Source organism: Vitis riparia, chromosome 9, assembly GCF_004353265.1.
Source record: "Vitis riparia cultivar Riparia Gloire de Montpellier isolate 1030 chromosome 9, EGFV_Vit.rip_1.0, whole genome shotgun sequence".
NCBI classification, from domain to species: Eukaryota; Viridiplantae; Streptophyta; class Magnoliopsida; order Vitales; family Vitaceae; genus Vitis; species Vitis riparia.
The window spans coordinates 17,181,292-17,203,305 of record NC_048439.1 but is presented as its reverse complement, the minus strand read 5'-3'; the positions used below and the strand labels follow the sequence as shown (position 1 = coordinate 17,203,305).

At 32.5% G+C, this 22,014-nt stretch overlaps 1 protein-coding gene across 2 annotated transcripts in view; it reads right to left on the bottom strand.

Annotated features, from left to right (window-relative positions):
• LOC117922354 (zinc finger protein 830) overlaps positions 1–9,843 on the bottom strand; it is a 28,889-nt gene extending 19,046 nt beyond the window's left edge. Inside the window, exons 1-2 of one of the 2 annotated variants that reach the window (XM_034840481.1) lie at positions 9,659–9,843; positions 3,700–3,836 (exon numbers count right to left, since the gene is read on the bottom strand). In XM_034840481.1, coding sequence (XP_034696372.1) covers positions 3,700–3,794 — 95 coding nt within the window. In that variant the 5' untranslated portion in view covers positions 3,795–3,836; positions 9,659–9,843. The remainder of the gene's footprint in view (positions 1–3,699; positions 3,837–9,658) is intronic. The other variant, XM_034840480.1, reaches the window with a different exon arrangement.
• Positions 9,844–22,014: the final 12,171 nt, after the last annotated feature.

Here is a 22,014-nt window from a genome sequence, read left to right as displayed (position 1 = left end):
CTTTTAATTTCTACAAAAAGTTAGTTGGGTAAAAAGGAGCAGAATCTGAGACATTGGATAAGGTTGAAAAAAACGATTTTACTAAGAAAACTTTCGAAGAGGATGGTACCCAAGCTTTTGCATCTAGAATAGAAAGAATCAAATGAACATGGGAAAGTAAGGACATTAGTCTTTCAAGATCCACAATCTCCACATCAGTTAGATTGCATTATAAGACAAGATCCTAAGACAAAGAAGCGTTATTACCCAAGATAGCTTAAATAGAAAGGTTTTTAGTTATCTAGGAAATTGTAAACAAAGAGGTTAGTTTCCCCACCACAAATCTTTCCAAAAATGAATCTTGGTCCCATCACCCACCACAAAGTGAGTGCATGTAGAAAAAACTTGAAGAATATGTGCAATTGCCTTCCAAGGGCAACGATGTGACCATCTGATTATATTGTTGGCGTCCCATCTATCAGGATTTGTCTCATAGATACTCAAGATAACCTAATGTCAAAGGGCAGAACTTTCTTTAGGATACCTCCAAAGCCACTTCCCTAATAAAGCTTGGTTCCTCAAAGAAATTTCCCTAAACCCTAACCCACCAAACTCCTTAGGCCTACAAACTAATTCCCAAATGACCAAATGATCTCTTTTACCCTCCCCATAACCCGACCGTAGAAAATCTCTTCGTATTTTCTCCATCCTCAAAGCTATTGAAACTAGAATCTTGAAAAGAGATAGAAAGTAGCTCGGGATGTGCAACAAACAATACTAAATTAAGGTGATTCTACCTCCTAAGGACAATAAGGCTTTTTTCCATCCATCCAACCTCCTAGAGACTCTATTTAGTACTGGATCCCAAAAGAAAATCAACTTTGGGTTCCCCCCAATACGTTAAAGGCCATTTAGAGACTACACAATCAAGCAATGAAGCCAACCTGGTAGTTTGGTCTTGACTAATGTTGATTCCAGAGAGTGCTCTTATTTAGATTAATCCTTAGCCCTAAAAAACGCCCAAACACCAACAAAATTAGCTTAAGAGATTGCAACTCTTTCAAGGATGCTCTAAAAAAAAGACGGTGCTATCCCCAAATTGTAAATGAGACACCCTAGTCCTATATTTGCCCATTGGAAACCCCTTGAATAAACCTCTCTCCTCCACTCTCACAACCAATCTACTTAAAACGTTAGCCGCAATGGTGAAGAGAAAAGGGAAAAGAGGAGCTCCTTATCTTAGGCCTCTGTATCCCTTAACCCAACCCTTCGCGTTTCTATTCACTAAAATTGCAAAAGTCGTCGAAGATAAACATCCCCTCGTCGAAATCAATTTTGAAGATTCCTCTTTTAACCTCCATTTCTCATCCACCAACTCATTAGCAATCAAGACAACATCCAAAATCTTGAAAATTGAAGTGCCAAGATCAAGATTTTTTAGAACAATCTTGAAATTGAGTATTTTTTTGGAAAGAGAAAAAAATCAAGGATAAGGGAAGATTATTCTATGAGTGTTATGGTCTAGACTAGGTTGAAGATTTTTTTTTTCCCCCTCTTTTTCAAACTTGTGGAGATTCTCCAAAGTCCATAGGTTTCATGGTCCCATTCATAAGATTGAATTTTACATTTGACTATACGCACAAAAGGTGAGTTTTGCTTCATATGATTGTAGTGCACTTCATTTAGTTATTATCATTTTGTGTCAATAACTGTCTCTTTTGGAAAGTTGGATGGTAGTGTCATGATGGGTATAAATCTTACTAAGCTTTGAACTTGCCCAACATTTAGCCGCAACTTTCATATTTAAAGGAGTCACAAGAGCATCAAACTTGAGGATGATAGACTAGTTGTTTATACTATTTAGACCGTGCTTCAATCATTTTAAGTACTAATTTTCATAACCCAAATCAAACTAATTCTAGATTTAATGACAAAAATAAATAAATTCATTATGACAAAATATTTAAAAATAATAAATGAGAACTTTTATTAATTATTTGAAATCTCCACACAAAACTAAAATAATAAATCACTCCTCTAATGGCTCAAATTATCTTAGATTCCACTTTTTAATTCACTTAAAATAGAAACCTGCTTATAATAGTTAAAAATAAAATATTATTAATTAGCATAAACAAATGTTTTTCATTCAAATCCTTACACATGTCTGTCCACAATAACATAATGGTTTAAAAATAGAGATATAACTAAAATGATACAACTGAGATTAAAATTGAAAATTCACTCAATTAGAAATAATAATTTGTTCCAATAAAAATAAATTCATTATTATAGCAATTTTTTCTTTTATTCTATATAAAAATCTATTAGAAAAAGAAAAAAAAAATCCCCACACCTACTTGAAGCAATGTCTTTGAGAAGATTCTACCATTAAAAAACTATTAAAGTAAAATCAAAATAAAAGGATGACATCAATGGAATAGACTAGAGAAGAGAGGCAAAGAGAGAAGAATATACATATCAATTTATAGACAAAAAGAGAAGAGAAATAGAAGCAACACTAGAAAAGAGGAAGTTGTGACTTAGCATTTGATTTAACCAAATCCAAATCCTGCGAAATTCCACCCTTTTTCAAGGAATTGAAAACTAACAAATTCTACCATCAAATCCTTTGCAATCCTCTCCTCCTATGAATTCTCTCTATTCCAAACACCAAATTTGAGGATTTGAAATCAATTCTTTTCTTTTTCCATCCAAATCCCTTCATTCCAAACACGGTTAAAGTGCCACATACTGGGATTTCAGATGTTATAAACTATTGGTTGATTGACATCGAAACCACTGTTGAAATTTATTTAATGCCCCATAGTAGGTTTCCAAATGAAACAGTAAAAAATTCAATTAAAAAGGAATTTGTTTCCCCTTTTTTTCTGACATCCAAATGCTAATATGGCAGAACAGTCATTGTCAAGACTGGGTTATGCAGAAACATTTCATTAATTTAAGTTTTACAATTACATAACATTGTTTTGGGGTTTTGGCTCAAAACACAAAAATCTTTACTAGCTTTCCAATCAATCAAGTATCATAGAAACTGAGATGTTCTTTGTTAATATGATATCTTGAAGTAGACTGAGTCAAACAGCAAACGTTTACAGAAAAACTCCTATTAGAAAATTTTTCCCCAGGTAGTAGGGTAAATCTAACTCCAAAAAAGTATTACGATTGAGAAAAACCTAATCAAAGTAGGTTATAACAAAAGCCCAATATCACAGAATATGGACTGTTTTAGTTTTTATGCATTTGGTATTTTCATATTTCATATTTCTCCTCGGAAAACAAATTTGAATTTATAAAAAGAAGGAAAAGAGAAGAAAAAGTAACTCTTACTTAACCTAAGTTTTGTCTTATTCCATTTCCATGACAAGTACCAACTAAAGCTCCAAATGGGATATCAATTACAGTAGAATTCTCAAAACAAATACTTCAAAATGTTTTTTCACTAATTAAAGAACATCAAATGAAACATTTTGTCTAATAACCACAAGAACAACACAAAATCCCACTAACAACACAATTTGAAGCACACAACCTATGCAGGAAGCTTTCCTTTAATACACATTTTTTAAATATTGATTAAAGTGGGCTAGTGCAATATTTTGCAGAAATGATCAACATGGATATTAAATTTTCAAGTAGCAACATGCTATACACTATTGCACAACTATGGTATGTACTCTAATGGACACATCCATTTACCTTACAAGAGGTGATTCGATGCGCTTGACCTTCTTTTCTTCTAAGTTTTTCAATTTGGCTCGATACAAAGCCTTCTTCCGTGCTTGAGCATCCATTATTTGTTATTATTACAAAAAACAAAGCCCAGAGATGAAAACCTGAAACCAACAATAATTTCGCAACCAAATTTATGAACTCAATCATTGTGAACATAGAAAGAGTTGAATCAAAATCTATACTATATAGAAGTACAAAGAGTTTGTAAACTTTTTTCTTCCCAAAGTACCCCATTATATAACTTATTTCCCTTCATATGTCACATCTTTATTATTTAATTGTAACAGGTCATGATAAATTCATTGGGATTCATTAGCAATATGGTGGGTATCACTGATGTTTCCATGGTATAACCCACAAACCCTTCCCCATCCCTTTACCACTTGAGCCACGCCTCAAGGTCTCTCACATGCATTCAAATGTTCAAATGAGCAAATTGTAATTTACGACATGGACAAAGAAGTCAACACATGAGGTACTGCTTCACTGAAGGTACCCCACCTTAGGACATTATAAGTTTATAATTTAAAAAAAAAATCATAAATATATCTTCCCTTGCCCACTCACTTTCTCAATCAGTCACTGATAGTTATAAACATACAAACTGTTTTCCAATTTCCAGATAATTTGGCACTTCGAATATGTTGATAGAAAATTTGTCAAACAAGTGAAATGGGCACCTTCAGGCGTATCTGTGAATGATGACCAGAAGATATGCAAAAATTTTAATACAATTTCACAAACCCTTGAGGTACCCTTGAGTCCTTGACATGCTCTTTAGATTTCAAAAGCTCAAAAATCACATAGAAAACAACCACTGTTGGCGGCCTTAGGATGCCCTTTTTTATTTATATATAGAATTTCTGTGCTTTTACCTATCACACAAACAAAAAAAAAAACACCATTGAACTTGTCCTAAGCATTTATGTTTTGCGGTTCTAATAATGATTGTGAAAGGAGCTTGGCTCTCTCTTTCATATAATGATTTGAATGCTATAGAAATATTTGGAGTTTAACGTTGAGGGGAATGCCTTTAAATGGCATGTAATTAGTTTAACATGTGATTGGCTTGTAATTAGTTTTTTGTATAGATTTCCTTGTATAGTGGAGGAGTTTTTATCACATTTTGATCAGATTCTTGTATTTTGTGGGGAGGATCCCTCATCCTTCTCTTGCTCTCTTTATCAATAAACACTATTTTATCGTTTCTGATAAAATATATATATATATATTGGGAGTTTTGTTTCTAATTGAAGTGAAAATTTTATTCAGGTTGAGACTATTTTCCATAAACAAGGTTCTGAGTCTAAAGCTACTGAGTAATTTGATAAATATAATTAGATGCCATGAATCTAAGGGAAAAACTTTTCAAGAGGTGTCCTGAGCTATCGTGATCCACAAGTGAATATACTCTCTCTTAAGGTTCCAAATTTGCTCAAACCAGTATTTTGTGTAAGCATCTGCTAAATGTTCTCTAAGAGTTGTAAAAGTCATTCTTTTGTTTTGCAGTGGACATTTTTCTAATGCAAAGATGTATCCCATCTAAAAATCTGTCAATTCACTTTTTGGTTGTTCTAGGTCTGAAGTTTGTGTTCTCTGATTATTCCCTGCAGTGAACTTCTTGGAGTACACTATGGTCATCTTTGTTTGCTTAGTTATCTGTGTCCTTGAAACTGAATACAGCAGGGGTCCTTAACGCACCAACCCAATTTTGTTATGAGATTAATGGTCTAAATCATCATAAATGCTTTCATTGATCATTGACACAGATATAACTTTCACTACATATCAAACATTAGAGAAACATTCGGGGGGACTAGAAGGCAGATAATGAATCTATGGTAGCATTTGTGGGGAAGGCCCATCTGCGTATGACCATCTGAGTGCTGTTTCTAGGCTATATATGCATTTTTCTCCCTACTAGAGCACACTATTCCTTGAGATATTTCTCTTTTGTGATCATGATTTTAATTATTCCATGCATTAAGATTAATAATTATGATAAGATTCTAAAATTGATACTAATTTGAATTACATCTTTGTAGGCCCAGGGGTTATGTGAGGCTACAGTTCTGAACTTAAATCCCAAAGATTAAGTTAACATCTAATTGAATTCTAATAGCTATATTTCGAAACGACCAATGAGGTCCTCTCATTTTTCGACAAAACCTATACTTATGTTTGAATTGAAATGCTCTAGACATGATAGTTTATATAGATGGTCTTCAACTTAACTGATATGTACTTATTGCACCAAGTAGAAAAGCCTTGTCAACAGGAGTCCCTTCCAAGGGATGATGACTAATAAAAATGTTTGGGCATTTCCTGATTCAGCAAATTCAAGAATGAATATAAGGTTTTCAATGTAATTTTTCCTCTTCATAGCTATTTTTTATTGTCAAGTTGCTTTCAAAACATACATTTCTCATTTGTTCAGGTTCTGACAAATGATCATACAGATCTTTCCTGCTAATTAAAATGACAAACTATAACGAAATGGTCTCCCAGAATCTTCAATTCTACAAGGGGAGTATTGCTCAGGACAGATAAATCCGCTTGAAAAAATCAAAGACAAATCAAAATTAATGGGCCAGGTAGCAGAACCTATAAAGAAAACCACTATAGAAATCATTGCAGTGGGCATCAAAAAATTTTAAAACCTAGTCAACGCTGTGCAAGTTTTATCACTAGCTTACTCTATTCTTGCCAACTTCTTTCCCATGATGTAAAATAAGAGGCAAATTGAGTCCTAATGACAATGAGGTGTTCTTACTGAAATTTAAAATTGGAAGATATTTTAACTATTAAATCAATTTTGACATGGTAGCTCAGTAAGTACCTTTTTTAATTCCCACAGAGCTTCCTGTTAATTGTGTTTTCATTTTTTTTAAAGGCAGATGGAGTGATGGGGTTCCTTGTACTTGCATTTTTGTACCTTTCTACCACTTTCCAATGAACAAACCCATCTTCATTGGCCCATTTTCTTTAAATCAGTTCATCAGCTCCATTTCCTACCTACCCCTTGGCTGACTCCAGTGTTGTCAAAAGCAAAAGGTAAGGTCAAGGCGATAAGACTCTTTTTAGCCTACGCAAAAGGCGAGAAATAAGGCAATAGCCTGACTAAAATAAGGCGATAGCCTGACTAAAATAAGGAGATAAAAATTATACATATATTTACCTATTTGATACTTAACCAATATAGACATTGTCTTCAACAATCAACATTATTAATTTTTTATCCCTCATGATGTAATATAAAATTAACAAAATAGTAATAATTATTCAAAGTGTTAAATATTATACCTCACATCATAAGAAACATCATATTGTTGAAAGATATTCATCTTGTTTGAATGCATATTCGAATTTTGTAGACATCTAAAAAGCAAAATAAGAGAATGAACATCCTTGAATGAAATTATAATCTAAGCATGTTTAATTTTAACCCATGGTCAAAAGCTACCACCTCTATGCCTTACGCCTTATCCCAAGGTGATTTTCTCGGCATTGCCTCTTTGAAGCCGCCTTGCCTAGGTCTTCAAGAAGTGACTACTATTTGCCCCACCTGGCCTGATGGCCTAGGCGACCCAAGTGATCACCTTTGATAACACTGGCTGAGTCAACTGCTGAGTGGCATTCAACTTGCCTGTGCTTGTTGATCTAGAGAATTATAGTGGAAATTGTGTAAATTACACCATCCTAATTCAAAACTACACCCCCTCTAGGTGTACACATTCTATTGACTATTGAGAGACCTTTTTAAGTATGATAGAACATTTTAAGGATTGTATTAGTAGAAAAGACATAACCATCCAAAATGTTATGACCGAATGTGATTTCAATATGTGTTTCATGTTGGCATGAGCCAAATGTGAAGGTGTTGCTCATGATGCATACGTCTTTTTAGAGGCATTAAGAAGGTTAGAATTGAGTTTTCTTCATCCACCTAAAGGTTTGCAAATGAAAATATCAAAATTGCTTTTATGATTAAATTTATATAATTTTTTGTTTTTATTTTATAGGTAAATATTATTTAGTCGATATTGGCCATCCTCAAATGAGTGGATATTTAGGCCCTTACAAGGCGAGCGTTACCATCTTCTAGATTTTCAACGAGAGTAGTTTACCTAGGAGTGACAAGAAAATATTTAATCATAGACATTCATCTTTGAGAAGTACAATTGAGAGAATATTTGTTGTTTTGAAGAATAAATGGAGAATGCTACAAGAAATGCATAGTTTTCCACTTGCAAAACAAATAAAGATTGTTATTACTCCAATTACTCTTAACTTCATAAAGTAAACGCTAGAATGGATATGGAATTTAAACTTTATGATGACAATCAAGGGTTACTAACACCTAATGAAGAAGTGAGTAAAGTGGATTCACTTGTTGAGGAAGATGGCTCATACATGCAAGAGGGATGGAAGAAGTACGTGATCGAATTGCAAATCCTCTTATATCTAATTGATGTTTTATTATGACACTAATGAGTAAAAATATACTCTTTTTTTCCCTTTTTTCTATGAAAACATTTGTTTGTTTATTTACTTTTAATTAGTAAAGTTTTTTTTTAAGAAACTAAACCAATATGTAATCATATACTTTGTTCTACTTTGAAAAATTATCTCTAATTCAATGTTTCCTTTTTTTATATGGGTATTTATTCAATGTTTCTTTATTGATTAGATCTTTTTGTAAGCAATTTTCAAAATTTTATTATAGTGATAAAAAATTATTATTTTAGCTAACATATAATCAAATAATTTGTTTTATTTTGAAAAAATATTATATCATGATTGATGTTTGTTTATTAATCCAAATCTTCCTTTAAATATTTTTCAAAATTTTCTTGTAATCATAAAATCATTATTTTTATTTTTTTTTAACAATATAGATGTTTTTCTAGTAATCATAAAATCATTTTTTATTTTTTTTAACAATATAGATATTTGTATATTCTTTTACCATAGATGCTTATATATTCTTTTGTTATGAAAAAATATTGATTTATTATAATATTATCTTTTTATAATTAAATTTTATGTCATTTTTTATCATTTATTAATATTAAAACCTCTTTTGTAATTATGTGACATATCATCAAAAACACTATTAGAATCACTTTTCCCTTGTTCACATAAATGTGTTTTTCATATAACCATCACAGAAGAAAACACTTCCACTAAAAGCAGTCAAAACACTACCAAATGTACTCTAAATCAACTGCTTTGATAAGTGACCCAGGAGTTTCATTTAAATGACGAAGGTTAGCAGTTTGAAAATGGCATTCTCAATTATTTGTTGCAACATTTCCTATTGATCATTTCAGCAAGAAAATGAACAACTTAATACAGCATTTTGATCAAAATAAATCACTGTCAACAATAATGCCTGTCTAAAGCAAGGAAAAACCCAAAAGATAAAAAGAGTGGTCACAGATAATCAAATCCCTCAAACAAAATTCACCAAAAAGTCTAATCCTTCACAACCCTAGTCCAAATGGGTAAATTTCAAAAATTCAATAACGAAGCTCTAAATTATCAACCCCAAGATTATAACACTCAACAGCATTAAACTCAATTTAAGAACAATCACAGGTCCAATTAAAAGCACAAAAAATCTGCTTCCTAACCAATAAAAAGCATGAAAATAAAGGAAAACCCAATTTCTCAGAAACGAAAAATACCACAGAACTCAAAATTCAAAATTTCCCTTCTCTTTTCCTCAGCAGTTAAAGAGAGGGCAAGAGTTTCAAGTACCCAAAACCTTCAAAACACCGAAACCAGTCGATCTTTCCCCTAATTCAATCAACCAGATCGAACAAAATCACACGCATATGACCTAAGAAATCCACAATATTCAATCCAAGCACTTATATACCGAAATTGGAGCTGTCGAGAAGAAAAATGAAACCCTAACCTTAGAATCAATGGAGAAGATGGGGTTTCAGCTTTGATCCTTTTCCCTACTGATGAAGTTCCGAAATTCAGAGAGAGAAAATGTGGAGAGAGGGAGTGTGAGAAATAGCTGAGAATTCCACAGAGAAGAAGAGCAGAGAGATGGTTTATGAGCACGACCTTCCTGTGTGGGGACGAGCCCTTTCATTGCGTTTTGTGTTTCCCTCGAGGGCTATGTAGTCTTTTCAGTGATCGATCTAATATCTTTGTCATCGCATAGAGAATTTATATTTCTGTACTACTAATCACGTCACTACATTCACTTTAAAATTTTAATCTTAATAATATATTTATTTAAAAATTTGGATATACCTAAAGCACTCTCTCCATTTTTCCTCTATTCCCACCTTTTATTGGGGTTTTCTACAAAATTACATCATTTTTTTAAAATACTTACTAAAATATCGTTGCATTCAAACTATTTCTAAAACTATGATAGTTTACCTTGAGTGAGATTTCACGTAGACCTCATCTTTTGAAAAAACGAGTTTAATGTAAAAAGAGAAGTCATGTATTGAAAAAACAAGTTCAGTGTAAAATTCAAAATTTGTCTGTTAAAAAGACAAGTTTAGTGTAAAATAAAAACTCGTTTGTTGAAAAGACAAATTCAATGTAAAATTCAGAACTCATCTTTTCAATAGACGAGTTCAGTGTAAAATTTATATATATATAGTCAAATATCTTTCACTTAAATTCGCGTTTTTAACTTAGGGATTTTAATTCAGAACTCATTTGTTGAACAAACAAGTTTAGTGTAAAATTCAGAACTCATCTTTTCAATAAATGAGTTTAAGTAAAATTCATAACTCATTTGTTCAACAATGAGTTCAATGTAAAATTCATATTTATAGTCAAATATCTTTCAATTAAATTGGTGCTTTTGACTTATGGGTTAAAAGGACTTGGATTGAAATGAAATAAAAATGAGAGGAATGAATACGTTCCAAAATTATCATAATAAGCTTCGACTCAAATAAAATCAATTTTAAATAAAATTGGAGATAGGATGTTTTAAAGATTGTTCATGATCTTAATCTAGATAGGCTAACACTAGGCTTTTTACATGGATGTTAATAAATAAATAAATAAATAAAAATGATCAACCTCACATCATGTCCTTGAACTCACTGTCGAGAGCAAATCATTCCCAAAATCATATTACAGTCCAAGTTCTAACATGAAGTAATGATTCATGAACTAAAATAGAACATGGCTAGTACTAGAAGACAACCAAAAACTCATACAAATCCTCATGCTTCTCCTATTTCAACCATTGATTAGATAGGGTAATGTCTTTTCTCTTCCCTCGTGTGAATTCCTATAATATAACCCCGACTCAGGGAGTAAGAACATGTTTTTGCTACTCTTGACATGGGGGCTTGATATAGTGCAACAGATAAGAAATGAAAAAATTCAAGATTTTGAATTGCATGGCAAATAAGAGACATTTCAAATTTTCAACACCTTTTAAATCTTGAAAGCATTGCATCACATATTTGACATTTTCTACAACATTAATAAAACTGTCCAAAATCAAATCAGATTTCATTGCATGACTTATTCAAGTGAATAGTAAAAGACAACCCATGATCAAGCATAGACTACTAATCACACAAAAGGAAACACTGTCTTACTCACTCAGAATCGCATTAGCCAGATAATATTGGTCTAACAATAGGAAAAAAATTTCACATTCACCATGATTTGACTAAATAAAGCAAATGTCATAAAAAAAAAAATACCAATGATGTGAAATGAGTGTACACTAGCCAAATACCACAGGGTTATCTCATGTATTTTTCTAGGGAACTTACCAAAGAAGTACAACATAGTCCATAAAGCTATCTAAAAGTCCTGAAATTCCACTTGTTGCTTACACCACCACAACCTTTTAGAGGATGTGCTCCTAAGCAAATTCATGTTCTAAAGTCTCAAAAGTAAGGTGACATTTATTTTGTAGGGAAATTAGATCATGACTGTCAAGCAATACAAACATATGATTAATTTCTTTTAGGAGTGTAAATAGTACACATACTAAAATATTACATGGCGGTGCAATTATCCAAGAGTATTCAAATATGATAAGTTCACCATGGATATTGAGAAAGTAGAAAGCACAAATGAATCACACACTAAAATAATTGGACAATGAAAGGCATATCAAACAAAGCAACTTTTACAACTATAGCTGAAAATTTTAAGATATAATATCTCAACTAACCAGGCAATGCGCATAAACAGTGGGCAATTATTCAAGCTAGTCATCTGATGCAAAATTTAATAATCTAGTAACTTCTAAACAAATCTGGCTTGTTTTCACTTGGCATGTATTCCAAATGCAACATTGCCAACATGGTCAATGCAACATTTCATCTTAGTGTTGTGCCCATTGTCAGGCTTGTTTTCATATAGTAATTGAATAAAACCATTATTTCATTGTATATATAGATATCATTTTCTTCAACAAAAATTATACATAATAGGCACTTAAACAGAAAAGTTAAGCATTAAAGAATCCATATTCTTGGTTAGCTTCCAAAATTTTCCGAATTGTTTTAGCTTGATTAGATCTCTCTACTTTCTCAAGATCAATGGCAAGAATATTTCTTTGCAAGGAGGAACAATGAGCTTTCCAAGTCTTTGTCCTAGTGGAAAAACAGAATTTTCAGGCAAGGATTGACCATTATTAACTAGATTTATATGGGTTAGTTTGGAAGATAGTTTATTATTATCAGTCAACCACAAGTTCCACAATTTTCGTAACACTTAAAGAAAAATAATGTATATTCTCTTTCACACTAGAATAATAAGCAAAGTAAAGGGCTAGGATGCATCTCCAAATAATTGGGCACAAAATGTTTGAGTCATCTACATGCATTTTTCCAACCCAAACATAATATTTCCACTAGAGAATGTAACTAGCAAGCATAAGTTCTATTATTTGGAATCCTTGTGACTATCACCATTCTAATTACAAGTTCACTTCCAAAAAACGGGTGTTGGCTTAGTGGTCTAATTTCAATTAATAGGTCATTACTACATTAACATTTTCTCATTCCTACTGATGTTCATATTCTATATAAAAAAATGGACAAGCAGATTAGGGCTTTGAACCACAAACAACTTCAAAGAATGGTAGCCTTTCTCCATTACAGTTGCAGTGGTTTTGGTAGTTTTGAGGTCCACTTAATCCAGAAACAAGAATAGATGGCAAAACATAACCAGAAAAGTTTTTATGCCTTCTTACTTAGGTAGAAAGTAAAAATGCCCTGCCTGATGCACCATAGTTCCAATTGCCCAAGAATAAAAACAAATGTTATGCCTTTGCATTAAGCAAACCATATCACATTATGTTGCTTGAGTACTTTATTGCTTGCTATTCCATTCAATTGCTTGACTTAATAAAGCTTTGTACTAGCTACTTGAAATATACCAATTTATCTAGGCATAAAATAAAACTATAACACAGTGGCTAATCCGTTATGTTGCTTAACCAACATTAGAGAGGAGAGTACTCACAAATTGGAAAGGTTAAGTTACAGAGTAAATGAGAAGAAAAAACTCACAATATAATCATGCTTTTAAATGTCATAGCTCTAGCAAGACTACTATCAACAAGTGATCGAATGAAAACAAAAAATAGAACCCATTCACATTTAACAGTGCTTAGAATTATAACACAATGTCAATACCAATAAAACAACAATAAACCTTACAACTCATTTCCACAATTTCAATACCAATTATCAGAAGATGGGATTTAGAACCATCTCATAGCAATCTTGAGGGAACACGACATAAGAATTCCATGTTGGTTCGAACATGATTTAATCCTAATTGGAAGCAATTAGAATATGCACATATGAAGAACACCATAGTTCCAATTTTCATGTGTAAAGTTTTTGTAGTCTCATTGGTTTAGGTTAATTCTTTATATTTATTATCTATAAATCGATATTGGTCAATGCCAAGCCCCTTATTTCACCATGTAGGTTAATGAAACATAAAGGAAAAAGAATGAAACAACTAAGAACTTAAAAAAATAGTCTTCAGTGAGATATAATCACCAAGACAAGAATTGAACTATGATACCAGTAGTTATATATGAAATTTGACACTCCACTAAATAGTCTCCACAAAGGGATGCCCATGCTATTAGTAATTGCATCAAAATTAATATGCATAAAACAAACATTTCTAGCAAAGCATTACAGAAAACACTTACAACATACCTAAAAAGGAAAATGAGTGTGCTAACCACCACAAGCAAATGATGTTTCCTCAGGATGAGTACTTTTTAGACGACAACTAGGAGAATTGTAATCAGACTCTTATGATCCCCTATAAAGACAAAATGACATTAGCAACTATCATATCAATAAGGAAATAGACTATGAAAAAACCATCAAAGTGCCAAAGAAATAGTCCACTTACTGTCAATAGTCAAACAAATGAGAACTTGACAAAACCTTGAGCTATCCAAAAAAAAAAGGTTAACATAGGACTATTATGAAACTACACCTAACAATATCTACTATGCACCATAGGCAACATTTACAATACAATCGTTAATTGGAGGGATCAAGTGCCATATGGAGGGGCTCTCCTCTTATGTCTTGGACGTATTTGGTAAGTCACATTAGAAGCATGGACATTAGATGTAATGTGGACATCAAGAGGAACATCAGAAGTAGCCTGAACCTCAAAAGCAATCGGAACATCTAAAGCAATAGGAACATCTATAGTAACTAGAACATTGGAAGCAACTGGAACATCTGAAGCAATCGAAACATCATAAGCAATTGGAACATCAAAAGCAACATTAGTATCCTTTACATCATATATAAGGTCTACTATGGCATCATCAATAGGAAAATCAATAACACGAGGAACTAATCCATCATGCTCTATACTTGCACTCCCTCGTCCTCAACATCATAATCGACCTTGGCCTTTATGAGATGTTATTGGAGCCGGAATAGATGATGATGATATCATGATCAATGTTGATTGTTGATAGGATGTTATTAGGGTGTTATAAGGTTGAACAAGTGTTTGGCATGATGTGGATGGTCGATCTTCTATAGGAATCTGCTCCTCAATAATAGGTGTTATAGGACTCTGAGAGTGTTGATGTTGCTCCATAATACATCTTTTACACCTCCCTATCTTCCTGTCTTTCCTACCTTGTTGTGAAAATAAGTGTGAGACTGTGGTAGGGGGACAAATATGTAATTGACTCATCTCATCCACTGTTTGCAAGGTTTTATAAGACAATGAGTGTATATTTTCCTTTGTTGTTGCTGGAGTATTTGGCCTTGACAACTCATTTATTCCTTCCAAGCTATTGGCCTACATGTCCAAAGTAGAAAATGTTAGTTAAAGGGAAACCAAATGAAAATGAATGAAAAAGTAATATTCTTGAAATTACCATAAGTTCATGGAAGGATCCTTACTTAGTAATAAATCGATGTGTGATCGAACAATACCATTGCATATAAGGGTTATAATATGAAATATCCCCAGATACTAACTCACTACTAACTACATGATCACAGCGGTGGCTCCATATCTCTTTATACTCTTGATGCTCAACCCTCTAATCAAAATCATGTCAACCTTGCAAGTTAATGCTATGTAATTTAATGCTAGTATCACATGACTCTAGTATATGCCAACTTATACCAAATTGGCATAGAACTCAGTCTGGCCTATGCCACTCAACAATATGGAAACAAATAAGTGGTGACACAGTACACCAATAGTACAATAGTCTGGCAATGTTAATATGATATCAAATGTGTAAAGCTGCCATATAATGTGACTTGACCTTTGTATATCAAAGGTAAATCTATATTGGCCAAAGACATGTGTGGATACCTCTGTGATAGAGAAAACATATTTCCATCTAAGATAAAGTAATAACATGTTAGTTGAGATCAAATGTAAGTGAAATTCTCAATGAAATTTTTACAAGAAAACATCAATTTTTGTATATACCATGTACCCAATAGAGGTGGTGGGAATGGAAGACCATCATCACCAATGATATCATGTGGAAATACCTTCAATTTTTGAGGGGCAATAGATGGAAACCTCTCCCATGCCCACAGTTGTAATAATATAAGTGGGCCAACTATATCACATGCCTGAACATGGGATGCTTGACACATCTCCCTATAGAGTCAAGCTAAGGAAGCACTACCCTAGCTATACCCACCAACAACCCTAAAATCTGATAACAATGGAAGAAGCATGAGATGCACAAAGCAACTAGACTTGTCTTCAAATAAATATCCTTCAATAAGTTGTAAGATATATGCTCTAGCATAACGTTGAATAACAACATCATCAACATCAAGGGGTAGAGTGGGAAATTTCATTGCTAACCATGTCATATTAAGTCGTGATCCATCCAAGTCATCCTCTTCAGGTTCATGTCCTAACAAAGACTCACATAACTTAGGCCACTATTGCGACGTCAAACCAGTAAGAAGAAACCCATCAATTAGTAGTCCGAGTATAATAACGACATCTTATAAAGTAATCATCATCTCCCCATATGGCATGTGGAATGTATACATCTTAGGGCACCATCTTTCGACCAAGGTAGTGACTAAGTGCCAGTCTAATGTAACAAACCCAAGTCGTGTTATGCCATAGAAGCCTCGCTTGCTGCAAATATGGAATAATCCTTAGATCTAGTGACATTATATAATGAAATATTGTCTCACGTCATCTACAATGAAGAATTTGTGTCTTGGCTACCTCTATATCCCATAAAATGCATGATCGATGTACATGTTGTGAAGACAACACTGATGAATATTAAGATTGAGGATCCATGAGACCTGTAAAACAAGGTTTCTTATTATATGTTTTTTGATATTTTAAAAGTTCATACATCATTAAGAGTTCATACATTACCAAAAGTTCATACATCATTAAGAGTTCCATTGGTAAGAGTTCACGCATTATCAAAAGTTCATACATTATCAAAAGTTCATACATCACCAAAAGTTCATACATCACCAGAAGTTCATACATCACCAAAAGTTCATACGTTATTACATATTTCAAAAGTTATTCAAAAGGGATGTTACAAGATTGTCCTTGATATTTGTTAAGACACTTGCATCAATTATGACCCTGTAGACCATCTATTTTGTCCCTTTAGCACATATCTTTAAGTTCACTTCTAGTACTCCACAGTAGTTCTTTGGTGGCCCATTGCTACTCATACTACTTACCTTTTTTTTAGCCACCTTAGAGACTTTGGTTGAGGGATTTATCTAACCCCATTGTGACCCTTGGCAATCCTGAATTAGGCTTAGGATTTTCCTTTCTTTTTCGGACAGCTCATGTAGATACACTTTTAGGATAGCATATCGAGGAACACTAGGCCCATTTAGATGCACTTGGCCCATTTAGGCCCACTTGGGCCCATTTTGGCACATCTTGGCCCACTTAGGTTTACCTAGTCTTGCTTAGGTCACCTTTCAAGTATGGTTGCATGGCTTGTATGACTAGCATGTGCTTGATTTTTTATTTTATTTTATTATTATTTTTTATTAGTTTTATTCATTTACTTATTCATTTTTTAGAAAATTGAATGAGAATTGAGATTTTAGTTTTTCCTAATTACGTGAATTGATATTTCATGTATATTTATTTTAATTTATTCATTTATTTATTTTTGTAGGAAATTGCTTGAGCTTCATAATTTTAATTCTTTTAATGTGATTGATATTTTAGTTTTAATTACACAATTTTTATTTTTTATTTTGAATTACAAGATTTTTTTTTATCCTACTTTTTTAAGTTTTTCAAATTTTACTATTTTATTATTAATATATGGTTACTAACTTCTATTTTCTTATGTTTTATAGAGAGGATGTCACTTTGGAAAGTGAACTTACCATTCCGAAAAGGAAAAGAACCCTATGAGCTTCAAATTTAAAGGACATGATTCCATATACCGTTTGAGGATTGATTAAGTGGGTGAGTTGCATAATTCTCCGTTGCGATATAAAAATGGAAACATGTTGCATATAAGAGCAAGGTTAACACACTTCCAAAGGAAAGACTGGCATACCTACCATACAATAGGCATTCGTAATCACAATTGGTGGAGTTTTTGGAAAGATGCTCAGTTTGTTGTTCTGAACATGGTAGAACGCTAAAGTGAAATAAGGAATGAGATATTCGGTTAAGGAAGATTGAAGGATTTTGGAAGGTTGGTCGAAGGGAGATTCAGGATGTTTTGGGAAGGAAGATTTTTCAAGCAAGATCCAACAACATGCAATAATCGGGAAAGAGGTTTTATCTTTAGGAAGAGCACACAACACATACAGGATGGTGAGGATTTTTCTCTAGTAGACATAATTGAAGATTTTCTGGAAGACAGTAGTTGCACACCATTCCATGAGGAAAAAACCCCTTAACACATTAAAAAAGGTTGTCACTCACTTATAGAAGGATCCCTATATTTTTTTGGGATGACGCTTAAGCTGTGGAAATGGGAGGAGTTTTCACACGGGGTTTTTAAGTGGGCTGCATCCATAGGCGACTTCTTTCAGCAACACACACGGGAGAGAGAGAGGGACTATAGGAAGGGGCTCAACACACATTATAAAAAGGGGCTCTCCAATAGAACGCATCCATTGAGGGGACTACTTTCATCACCATAGATTTCTTTAAGAGGAGTCATGCCCCTCATCTTCAAAGACGCATGCATATAATGCATCCACTAGGAAAGAACACTAACCACTATTGAACAAAGGAACTCTCTTACAGTCGCACCATTGAGGTTGCCACTTGGAGATGTGATGGTTATGTAACATATTGGGATTAAAAGAGTTCCACGCACAACCCAAAAAAGATATATACAATATGCATGATTGCAGGATTGACACGCGGGTTACCTTGTTGATAAGGATTGACACACAACCGAAGTGATTTAGGAGGAAAACTAACCAAACATTCATGAGGGTGGCCTGCAACATGTATGGTCCATAAATTCAAAAGATAGCTAGTAGCATGCGTCCACGGGTTGTGATTGAAGACAGCCGCATACCACTATAACATGCACAAGCCTGTAAGTGAAGACAGCAGCAGTCGCACCACCATAAAGGAATTCTAGAGAAGGTAAGTTAGAATTTCTAGATTTTAGTTTTAATTTTTTATTAGATTGAAAGTTAGAGTTTTTCTTATTAGTTTTGATTCATAAATATTGGAATGAAGATTAGGTTAGTTGTTAACTTTAATTCTCAATTAATATAATTTTCATTTTGTATTTCATTTTCTTTTTTTAGAAATTTTAATAAGTTAGTCTAGTTGACCCAAAGTTGTTTTATTCATTTTTTAAATATGTTAACTTTGATTCTTGTTTGGTCCAATTTTAATTCGTGTGTTTTTCGGAGTTTAAGGTGATTAGTTTAATTGATCCTATAAGATAAAGTTTATACTTTTTAATCTCGAATTATTTTAGTTTTAACCTATTTTTTAGTTTAAGTGTGTTTGTGGTTTTAATTCATTAGTTTAAATAATCCTATTAGATAAAGTTCATATTTTTAATTCCAAATTAGTTTAGTTTTAATCTATCTTTTAGTTTAAATGTATTAGTGTTTTTAATTCATTAGTTCAATTAATCCTATTAGATAAAGCTCATGTTTATGATTTCCATTTAGTTATATTTTAATTTGTTTAGATGTGTTTGTGATTTTAATCAATAGTTTAATTAATCCTATTAGATAAAGTTTATGTTTTTGATTCTGACTTAGTTTAGTTTTAGTTTATTTTGTTTTAGTCTAGATGTGTTTGCGTGTTTTGTTGATCTTATGTTAGTTATTGATTGTTATTCTCAATTTATGTGTTTCTTGAATCCTAATTGTTAATTCTTAATGGATATCTGATTAGTTTATTTGATCTAAATATTAGGAGTTTATTATTTTGATAGTGCTTTATCAAATTTAATCTTCAGAGGCCATAAGAAAATAGTAAAGATTGGCCTCCATTCTCACCACTTTAGCTTGCTTGGTTGTCAAAAATTTTACTTTGTGATTTTGTTTACCTTTGTTTTGCTTGATATTTTGTTTCTTATGTTTTGTTGTTTTCAAATTAATTTCTTTTATTTGAAAATAAAATACTTTTCTCAAAATATCCCCTTGAAAATCTATTTTAAAAATTCATTTAGAGTCCTTAGAATCAAAATCTAATTTTCTTAAATAATGTGCAACCATGTCTTGATTGGTTTGCATTTTTCTCAGTTTTCAATAAAAGTTATGGTTTTGAGTAAGACATGAATCCAAGCTTGTGGTCCCAAAGAAATGGAATAATTATAGGCTAGATTTGTGTATATCAATTGGAGAATTGGTGGAACCCCTACATAAAATCATTTTTTCAAAACTCTTCCTTGCTGCCAGTTTTCACTCAATCACTGACCCTTTAAATTTAAAATTCATTTTAGCAACTTCAGAATATTTTTAAAAAATTTCCAAAACTTTTGTGATTTTTCTCACCTCTTGAACTTGAACTTAAAATTTTGTTTGAGTTAGAAAGCAACTCTAGAATAGAAGATATGAATGGGTTTTTATGAGGGCTCTGTTTTCACCTAATTTTGGATACCTAAAAATCTTTTTGTAAAACTAAAATAATAGATGAATTTTTAAATTTGACTGAATATTTTTTCTTAATTCTAGACTTCTTGAAATTGATATATAAAATATTAAAAAATATGCATTTTTGAGGGAGATATATTTTTTCAAAGTCGTACTTATTGTGCATGATAAAATCTGGACATTTGATTTGTTAGAGTGTTTTGAAAATATTTTTAAGACCCTGGATTTATTTTTCCTATGATATAAACACTTTGAATGATGTGTGATTTTTTGTATGATTTTATATGATCTTTTATTATTTTTAAAAAATTCGTTTATGCATGCCACATTTTTTACCTAATCTGGACTTTGTAGAAATTTTGGGGTGTCTTTGCTGCAATCTATCTCTTAAATGAGTGTTTGGTTTTTGGTATGTTGTTTTAGATGTGTAGGTGTTGTTTCTTTAAATTTTTTGTAATTAAATTCCACTCCAAGACATTTTTTTAGAAATTGTTTTGTGATGGTCCCTTTTCTAATTGCATGTTGATGATCTTGTACATTGCTTGAATTGATTATTTATTTTTGAAGTCATTCGACTTACCTTGCCTCAATTTTGGCTTTGGTACTATATATTAAATATAATAAAAACGTTATATAATTTATACTTGTCCTAACCACTCTAGTATTTTTGGAGGAATCTTATAAATTATACATGCTATCTAGGTACGCTCTCTATCACTTATTTTTCAAAATTTTATGAACATGCATGTTGTTGTGAGCCATATCTATGTTTGTTGTAATCCTTGGGTGTTTAGATGTATGTTTGATTTTTTCTAATTAAATACATGTTGTGTGTTATATTTTTGTGCTAACTTTAATGTCTTATGATAGCGCTTAAGAGGCAGTCCAGGTACACATCCTAACCCTCCTTTGCGATTGCTATTTGATTTTTTTTTGGCATGTTAGTTTTGAAATCACCTTAGCCTACGTAGGTACCTTCAATCAATTGATTAATTGCCACTTTTCCCTCGACTTAGTCATTAGAGACCTCTTTAGGGCTTAGATGGGTGCTACCTCCTAGAGGTACCTTCCCAATAAGTAACCTGATCCATAAACCAAAACTCGAGGTTTTCAAGACTTACTTTTCCAAAACTATGGAGTCACGTCTTTAGGATTTTCTTTCTTGTTTTATTTTCCCTTTTAAAATAAAATAAAATAAGTGATGACTCCAACTTTTCCAAAACTATTTTTTCAGTAATAAAAATGAGTCTTGTCATTGAGTAGGGACACGTGAAAAATGCAGGTCCATAAACCCTCTTGCTTGCATGCTCCACATATGACCTTTACACTAGGTTAATTCCAATCCATCTCATTTCGTATGCATGATAATCTAGGTCGCCATTGTTCTCGTAGCATTATTGGATCAGGATGCAAAATTGGGAAATATGGTTAAGGCCAATAGTCTTCATGTGGTATTAGACTAAATTTTGGGGTATAGCAAATTGCATATTTTTCTATCCTATAATAGGAATCCACAAAGTGCCAATTGTCTAACCTTGCATAAGCACAAACAACTAGGACATGGGAACAAGGCAACCTAAATGATTGTCATTTGTTATAAGAACAAGTACCTTTCTTAAGCTTCACAATTTGCTTATTGTTGCCCTTATCCATATGAAACCCATGAACAATAATGGTTACCTCAAAGACCTCATTCGCT